Here is a 9,210-nt window from a genome sequence, read left to right as displayed (position 1 = left end):
CAGGTCACATGACCATGACTTAACATGACTTTTGATGTGTTTCACTTCAGTTTCAAGAGGTGGTCGAGGAGGTAAGACTCACCTCAACCTCGTAGTGTGTGGAGCAGCGGCTCCCCATAGAGAGCATTTTTCACCTGCACAAATGCCGCCTGGCACTGATCCATCCATGAGACCAGATCTAGGTCAGGCCCACGAACCCAGGCATGAACTGATCATAGTACCCAGGCAGCTCCATGGACTGCCTCACTTCCTTTTTTGTCTTGGGGTGTGTGCGGGATGCAATGGCGGCTTACTTCTCCATCTGTAGACACACCTGCCCTCCCTCCAAGTGGAATCCCAGATACCGTACCTCCCTCTATCCAACTGCACACTTCTTTAGTTTGGCCTTGAGGTCTGCCTGCCTGCTTTAGGGACTCCAGAACCACGGCCACCTGCTGCACATGGTCTGCCGAGGTGTTACTGTGCAGGATCACATCATCGAGGTAGGTCTCAGCATATGCAGCATGCAGCCACAGCACCCGGTCCATGAGGCTCTGGAAGGTAACTGAAATGAGCCAAATTGGTACAAACCGTCAGGGTAGAGAAGTGTCTCCTCCCCAGAGTCAGCGTCCCAAACAGCTGTTCTGCTGCCGTCATTTGGCTGCATGTGATGATCCAGAACTTCTGCCGATGATTTTGGACAGAGAGGCCCAATCTATCCAAAATGGCCCTGCTGATGTCATCGAAGCTCTGCTGTGGGGCTGCCGGCAGGCTCAGAACCTCGGACTGCGCCTCTCCCAACAGCAGCGGTAATAGCTGCAGGCCACTGATATGCCTCTGTGTTGGGCTAAAATAGGGGTCAGCAACCTTTAAGACCCAAAGAGCCATTTGGACCCTGTTTTCACTGAAAAGAAAACACTGGGAGCCGCAAATACTTTTTGACATCTAAAATGAAGAGAACACTGCATACATTGTTTTTTACCTTTATGCTTTGTATAAACCACTATAGTGTGTTGTTTATGAAGTCCACGAAATGCTACAAAGTAAATGAAATTTTATTTATGTAATGAACACATTTTAAACTCTTAAAAAATTTATAACAAAAAAATCAATTTAAATCAATTAAAAAGCTGAACTTAAATTATCCATGTAGCAAACAAAAACTGATCCTTATATCACATTTGGGCTTTCGGAGCATGTAGAGCCTTAACCTGAATTTTAAAAATAATTGGAAAAAACACTACGCTCCTAAAAAAATGAATAATAAATATTCGCAAAATCTCTGCATGAATATTTATTTTACCTGGTTACCTGGTACCTGTATGGCGGGCGTGGCCTGCAGTGCTGCTGCAGGAGAGGTGGTTGCGCCTGAGCCACACCGCCTTATAGTCTGTGCTCTCTCTGATGTTGTGTTATGTGTCGGGCTGTGTGCCGGAAAGCTGAAGCCAGCTGCATGTGTACAGCAAACATCGTCGGGTCTGCCGTGGTTTGTTTACAACGGGACTTCTGTTCCTGAACCTCTGCGCCCAGCGTCTGCAGACTGGGGCTGTACGAAGTCACTTTCATCTTTACGCAGGACTGTGAGCTGTCGTCTGTGAGGCGTGAGTGGTTTTTGTTTTTATCATAGTTCATGGTTGGGAATAGCTGCTCAATTATGTATGCGGATCCGAAGATCGACAATCCACAAATTAGGCATACTGGTAGGCCGCTCTCGTCAGAAGTAAATGCAAACAAATCTGCCCAGACAACATTAAATCTTCTTCAGATATTTTTCTTATCTTACATTTCTCCATAATTTACCTACTTGGGGTTGAAAGTCTCAATAAATGCATTGCATTTTGGCGGGTATATACATATATATATACCGGCTTCCGCGAGTGTGACTTCCGCGAGTTATTTTGATTAAATTGTAATATTATGATGAAAAATAATTTAAAAAATAATTTTATTTTTATATTTCAAGATCATGATAATCTCTGTAATCATGTGAGCCAATGTGTGGACCGACTGCACAAGCAGCCATGAAAATGAGTCTAGCCTCTCCTATTTTCACAGCTCGTCTGACTGTGAGTCCCAGCAGCTCTCAGCTGTTTGAATTAGACTTTGTATCTCTGAGTTGTCAGGACGATGACAGCTCTGCTGGATGGACTCTGAGGAGAAACATAAGCAATAAAGTGATGATTCAATGTGGAAAGAACTTTGGAAGATGGTCTGGATCTACCTGTACGATAAGCTACATGTACACATGGGACAGTGGAGTTTACTGGTGTGAGTCCAGAGAGGGTCCCATCAGTAACATGGTTAACCTGACAGTCACTGGTAAGCTGAGTGTGTGGAGTTAGTGTTGATGAAGCTGTGTGTAAATGGATGAAATGCTGTAGTTTGTCTCTGTGTTGAGGTGGATCAGTGATCCTGCAGAGTCCTGTCCTCCCTGTGATGGAGGGAGATGACGTCACTCTGCTCTGTAAAACAAAGACCACTCCCTCCAACCTCCCAGCTGCTTTCTATAAAGATGGCTCCCTCATCAGGAAGCAGCCTACAGGTCACATGACCATCCAGCATGTTTCCAGGTCTGATGAAGGCCTCTACAAGTGTGACATCAGCGGTCATGGAGAGTCTCCATCCAGCTGGATCACTGTCACAGGTGAGGAGCTTCACACTCATTTCATGTCTTATTTCAGCCACAAGTTTACCTGAATAGATGGGATTCTATCTGCAGGTAGACCTGCGACTACAGCCCCGCCCACATCAGCACCTTCACCTTCTACCTCACGCCCCCTGCATTTTGACTTAACACTGCTTCGCTACCTGCTGGTGTTCTGTCCATATTTAATCTCCACTCTTCTTGTTGCATCTTTACATCGACAGAGAGCCACAGGTAACACTGACTCATTCACTGATCAATTATTAAACAATCAATAATCAATGAACTGATGACAGATATCTGTCTATAACTACAACTGTTAACATTTTATAGACTGCATCTGTGTTTCTTTTCTGATTTGCTGACTGCAGGGAACAATCCACCCACCAGTGATCATCCGAGCTCTTGAGGTCGACGGATTGGATGAAGAGGATGTCATCAAAGAGCACTGATTGTAAATTTTATCTAAGATTTTGAGGCTCATTCAAAAACAAAGCCTGTGTACAAATCTGTGTTTAAGCCAGGTGTTCAAATAAATTATGAAATAGGAAAAAAAAAAGATTCTAACCCAGAAAATAATGTAATTTAAGTTAAAAACATAAAATAGTAACTGGAAAGGTTCAAGGATTTATCACTTCAAAACACTATTCATCTTGAAGTACTTATGCAAAGACCCGACAAAATGAGCAGCATAGACTGAGTCTTAGGCTACGTCCACACGTACCTGGGTATTTTTGAAAACGCAGCTTTTTCTATGCATTTGCACCTTTCGTCCACACGTAAACGGCGTTTTTGGTCACTGAAAACTGAGATTTCTAAAAACTCCGGCCAGGGTGGATATTTTCGAAAACTCTGTTTTTGCTATAAAGTGTGGACGAGAAAAACGGAGAAAATGCAGCGTTAAAGGTGTGCGCCTTTTTTGACATCACGTTATTGTTTCGGTGAAATGAATTTCTACAATACTGTTAATTCTACTCTCTGCAGTGTTTAAATGCTTACATACACACAGTTACTGTCCCTCCACACATACGACTGGGTTCTGCTTCTATTCCCCAGCTTTGTTTACTATTTCCCACCGAGGCTTCTAGACTTCTGATTGGCCAACATTTCTACACGGTGAGGAATATATCGCCACCTGTTGCTTTGGCATGTTCATAGCAGCATTTTCCTTCATTTCTGCATTCACGTGTGGATGGGATTATTTTTTAAAACGTCCGTTTTCAAAAATACCCGTGGACGTAGCCTTAATCTTAACATACCTAGAGTTGTAAACAGAAGTTCATATGCACTCTTCATGGGTAATTTTGAGCTTTTAATAATTTCTTTGACTTATTCATTTTACAGAGTGGAATGATTGAACAAAATACATGTTTAATGACTTGAAAATGAATGGTGAAAAATTGTCAGCACTCATTGGACTGACCAATACTACGTACAGTCCAAGGACTCAGTGATGACAGTAAAGATCTCAGAAGGAAAATTTTAAATTTAAAGAAGTTAGGAAAATCTCTTGGAGAGAGAGAAATGGAGCCACATTCCAAGCTCACCTGCTCTGACACGTTATTTGGATGTGTAATCATGTTTGCCAAGGCCTGGAAAAAAACCCAAACTTTGAGCCTTAGTTGAGAGGAAAAAAGCTAGGCCACAGTCAAGTGAGTTTTACACCACCAAGGGTGCTGACCAAGAAAGAAGCGCCTGATCAAACACATTCAAACTGGACAGAAATGTGCAAAAACAGAACAACAAAGCACAGAACTAGTCCTTCATTTGTAATAAAATGGCATGAGTGGTATTCAGCTAGCATTTAAAAAGGTCCAGTTAGAGAAAATTTCTTGAAGTAAAGGACCAAATGATTATAATGTCTAATTAAAGGAGTAAATACTCTTATGGATCTGCTTGGTCTCTACACTGCACTAAACAATAAGAGGAAACAGAGCCATTCTGAATCCTTCAAAATAAAAACGTTAAAGAAGCATAGAGGCTGGTGCAGATGCTGGATGAACAACTACTGAGTATTAAGGACACTTTAAGGAAAAAAACAGTATTATTGATCAAATCATTCTGATAATCATTTGATCAGTCAGATACATTTGATTATTTTCAAATTGATGTTTCCTGGGTCATTATTTTAATTTGCTGCGGGATGAGACAACATGGTGATATTTACAGGTGGGTAGAGTTGAAATTTTTCATATATATATTACTGTCCGGAGAGTAATGATTCTAACAAATACATACAGTTAATTTATTAATTTTAATTAGTTTATTAATGTTTAGGAAATAAAACCATCCCTATCTTTATTGATTAAATCGATTCAGGTCATTTTTAGATCTCGAGATAAACACGTGTATTTCAATGAACAGAAGCCCCGCCCTCGGCGTCTCTTGCCATGGCAGCGTGTCAACAGCGCTCCATGGAGACGGCGAAACCTGAACCGGGGCTGTTTTTCCGCGTTTCTCCGTGACTTGGACACAGCTACCCGCCTGCAGATGATGGGACGGCCCAGGTACTTCACTCCCTCGGAGGTGGCGGCTCACAACACGGCGGAGGACCTGTGGGTGTCGTTTCTGGGCAAAGTGTACGACCTGAGCCCGCTGATGAGCCAGTACAAAGGTGAGCCGCAGCAGGTAGATTACTGCGTCACCAGTTGAAGACAGGGCAGGCTGAAAAGCACAAAGTGCCTCTGTGAGAAGTCAGAGTCAGTGAGAGTGATTCCTGTTTTTGACTCTTTAGTTACACAACAGGAAAACGAGTTTCCGGAAGTGTCTGTTCCTGCTGCTAATCCACACAGCGAGTAACCAGAAGGAGTTGCACTGTGTGTGAGAGACTTGTGTGTCCGACATGAAGACTCGCAGAGTACAAAGACACAAAATGACAACAAAGGGAAAACATAAATAAAAAATAATCCCTGAAAACGTGGATCACAGTTTTCCCACTCAGTTCATTGATTTAATCCATAGACTGTATGCAAAAGATGGTGCTTGCTGCATATTGGGTTTTTTTTTCCTTCTTCTTCTTCTTCTTCTTCTTCTTCTTCTTCTTCTTCTTCTTCTTATTATTATTATTATTATTATTATTATTATTATTATTATGATGGAGCTCGTGGATGAAATGACACGAGGACCTCAAGTCATTTACTGCAAGAGGCTGCCCTCTGGTGGTCATTTCAGGCATTTCTGCACTGAAGCGTCAAAGACCGATTTAAAAAAAAAGTGTTTTTGCTTGTAATATTTTAAAGACACAACTAATGATTGACTGTAACATCTAAAGATGAACTAGATCAGCTACTGTTTAAATTATGTGTATAAATACATAAATTAGATTAGATGAAAAAGCCGAAGGTGGGTAAATGACCCAAATAGTTTGAAAGAGAATATTTAAACCGCTTGGATGAATTAACTTTGTGTGGAAGTTAATCTTAATATTTCAAGGCATCCTGTTTCCTCTAATAACTGATCGGACAGTTTTACTCTGAAAAAATTACACTTTTAAGCATTTTGATGCATTCCTATAACTAAAGGTGGAATTTTAGTTTGAAAATCAGAGATTTCATAGCATCCTGTTACCATCCCCTATCTAATACACTTTTATTTTGAAAATGATGAATTCTTTTAACTAACTCTAGGTTTTATTTTGAAAATGTGAGATTTCATAACATTCATTACCTTACCTCACCTAACATTACCTTCCAATTACTAATTGGACACTTTTATTTTGAAAACAAAGACACTTTAAAATAATCTTTCCTTAAAGTTGACTCGCTGCTGGAGCCTCAAGTGGACATTAGAGGAACTGCAGTTTTTGTTCCATCAACACTGGCTTCATGCTTTAGACTCTATGATCAGCTTGTTTTGTTGCTGTTTGAAAGCCTTTGTAATGTTAATTTGAAAGAGTATAAGTAAACATCTGTGTAGTATTTCCTCCTACAGCTTTCTTAAAATGTAAGTGGGTTAAAATCAGACACCACTGTGGGAGTTCTCAGGTGGAGAGTATTAAGAAAGATGGTGTTTATGAGGGTAACATGTGTTTCTGTCTGCAGGTGATGTTCTGCTGTTGCCCATCATGGAGTTTGCAGGGAAGGACATCAGCAGCTGGTTTGACCCCAAAACTGAAGACGTGAGTGCCGATCAAACTTACGTGGACTGGTGTTAGACTGTGCAGAGCTTTTCTACTGTAGCACAGACCCAAGAGTTCATTTTTACTACTTAAGCTACATTTATGTCTTAGATTTTACTTCATCTTTCAACTTTAGGCACTTTCGCACTGCTTGTATGGATGCTTCTGGGACCGTTCAGGGGATCAGTGTCTTGCTGAAGGGCATTACAGCATGCTGGAATCAAACATCCTCCTGAGCCACAGTCACACTCAGTCATCTCCTACACCTGTCATTAAGGGCAGCTTGAGTAATAGTCGTGCATTCCTAATCCTGCTGAAGAGTGTTTTCACCTGAATGTACTCGCCTGTTACTGAGTTCTGATTTGGAGAAAATTGAGATACTGTTGTTTAATCTTCTCTACAGGAAGCTTCACTTGAGGTTTAAGCCCAAGTCACACAGGCCTCGAGCCTCAGTCAGCCCAAATCCTTCCAACCTCGAGCAACTTTCAGGAAAAAAAACACTTTTTCCTAGAGACCTGTGGTTTCCATGGGAGTGCAGACTGCTCTCTAGGCTTGTGTGAGTGGTCAGAATCAGTTTCCAGGTCACATAATTTTCTCGTATAGAAAATATAGAGAAATAAAAATTCTTATCACAGTTCAGCTAAAGATAATCAGACAACATTTTCTGTTGCTTTGTACTTGGACAGTTAAAGTAAACACACTTCACTGTTTTCTCCAGCAGGTTTTGCTTTTACTTCATGAGGATATTTCAGTTCTCTGATCTGGAGTCTGTGGGCAGTGGCCCGCCTCAGACCTGAAACCTGAAACAGCATCTGGTGGTTTTATGCTCCTGTGCTGTCAATGTAAAAAGATAGTAAATTAATTTCCCACCTGTCCTCAGATCCTGAAGTACGTGGACCCTCTGACCTGCTGTGTGGCGTACTACACCCCCAGGGGGCGTTTCCTGCACATCCCCCCCAACGGTCCGCGCTCCGACTGGGACAGCGACATCGGACAGCCGTGGTGGAGAGATAGCCGATACGAGGTGGGGCTGCTGTCCACTAAAACCAGGTGGATGCGAATCATCAACACGCTGACGTCACAGGAGCAGCGGATGGAGGTGAGCACATCACCTCAGCCAGATGCACTTTGGGTAACTGCGCCTTCATGATGTGGTTAACGGTCACAAAGACGTTTAGCTACAAACACAGTGTGTGTCCTGATGCCCTCAGGTGTGCTCAGAGGAGACTCTGAACGAGATCCTGCAGCGCTACCTGCGATACAACTCGCATGCCCGCAGCTACACCTGGAAATACAACGGCGCCGTCCTGGACATGAACAAGACGCTGAGTGAGAACAATGTCCCAGACAATGACCTCGAGCTCGAACAGCTGCGTCTGGACCGAGACGCATTCACCCCCGCCATCCTCCTCCACTACAACGATGACCTCACCGAGGGCTGACCTCTGACCCTGAACTGTGGACTAGAACATAACAGTTATTTTATTAAAGCTGTGCTAACAGGTGCCTTTTCTAACTGTCGTTTGATGAAAGTTTTCACCAAAGAGAGACCTTAAATTCTCTTTAAAGGCCAATCTGAGCTGCACATTAGCACAGATGGACTCCCACAAAGTCACTGGAGACTCAGTTAGGGTTAGCTGAGGCCCCTGATGGCTAACTGAGCTAAGCAGTTGGCAAATTTTGTGCATCAAGAGGCTGATCCAGAGCCAAACTCTGTTTGGTCTATCTGTCTATATGTTGTTTCCTTGCATTTAACTTAATTTTACATCTTCTTTTACATCTATCAGTTCAGCCCCTCACATCTTTAAACATCTTTAAATATGACGAGATGAATATGAAGAGAAAATGTTGGCCACCCCTGGTTTAAACCTAATTCATTTGCAATTCCTTCAATGTCCACTCCAGTGAGTCAGGCCCCATAGACTCCCGTGTTAAAATATTCAAGTCTTCAGGTGAAATTAACATGTTTACAACCTTTACAAATAATAGATTTCAGGTAGAATGAGATATATATTAATAACATATAACGTACTACAACTAAAGGCTTAAAAAAGTGGAAGTTAACGTCAGTAAAACACATGTATAGATGTACAACAAGCCTGTAAAAGTCAGACCTGAAGCTTTTTAGCCTCTAGTTGGCGTATCTCTGGATGGCATAACCATCTGAGAACACTGTGAGTAACAAAACCCAGAATGGGGTGTCACAGAGTGTTTTCTTACAGGTCATGGAGTTCCACAGGGCTCTGTTATAGGTCCTTTACTTTTGTTCAGATTTAAATTATAATCTAAATTCACCTGTTTAAATTGTATTAACACTTAAAGTTTCCATTAATGGTAGTGTGGCCTTTTTGCTGCTGTTGGAACATTATGTTTAATGCAAACATGTGACTAAAATTGTACTTGAGACCATCCCCTAAAACCTGGTGAATGTTAATGTGATTATGAATTAATGTCATAGAAAAACGGATCC

General features: G+C 41.9%; 3 protein-coding genes across 3 annotated transcripts in view; all 3 read left to right on the top strand.

The window, feature by feature from the left end:
- LOC308411065 (nuclear factor 7, brain-like) overlaps positions 1–9,210 on the top strand; it is a gene marked incomplete at its 5' end in the record, with an annotated part of 121,925 nt that overhangs the window by 44,495 nt on the left and 68,220 nt on the right. The gene's annotated exons all lie outside the window — the stretch shown is intronic.
- LOC308411100 (Fc receptor-like B) lies at positions 1,964–3,058 on the top strand. Its single transcript, XM_080904845.1, has 3 exons — positions 1,964–2,298; positions 2,378–2,857; positions 2,995–3,058. Exons 1-2 carry the CDS (start codon positions 1,974–1,976, stop codon positions 2,674–2,676), a joined length of 624 nt encoding a protein of 207 aa, XP_080760971.1. The 5' UTR covers positions 1,964–1,973; the 3' UTR covers positions 2,677–2,857; positions 2,995–3,058.
- cyb5d1 (cytochrome b5 domain containing 1) lies at positions 5,003–9,064 on the top strand. Its single transcript, XM_080904831.1, has 4 exons — positions 5,003–5,237; positions 6,664–6,740; positions 7,621–7,839; positions 7,952–9,064. The coding sequence occupies exons 1-4, from the start codon at positions 5,114–5,116 to the stop codon at positions 8,180–8,182; spliced, it is 651 nt and encodes a 216-aa protein (XP_080760957.1). The 5' UTR covers positions 5,003–5,113; the 3' UTR covers positions 8,183–9,064.

This window comes from Rhamphochromis sp. 'chilingali', assembly GCF_963969265.1.
Source record: "Rhamphochromis sp. 'chilingali' genome assembly, chromosome: 1".
Lineage (NCBI taxonomy): Eukaryota > Metazoa > Chordata > Actinopteri > Cichliformes > Cichlidae > Rhamphochromis > Rhamphochromis sp. 'chilingali'.
This window is presented reverse-complemented; position numbering and strand designations above follow the sequence as displayed.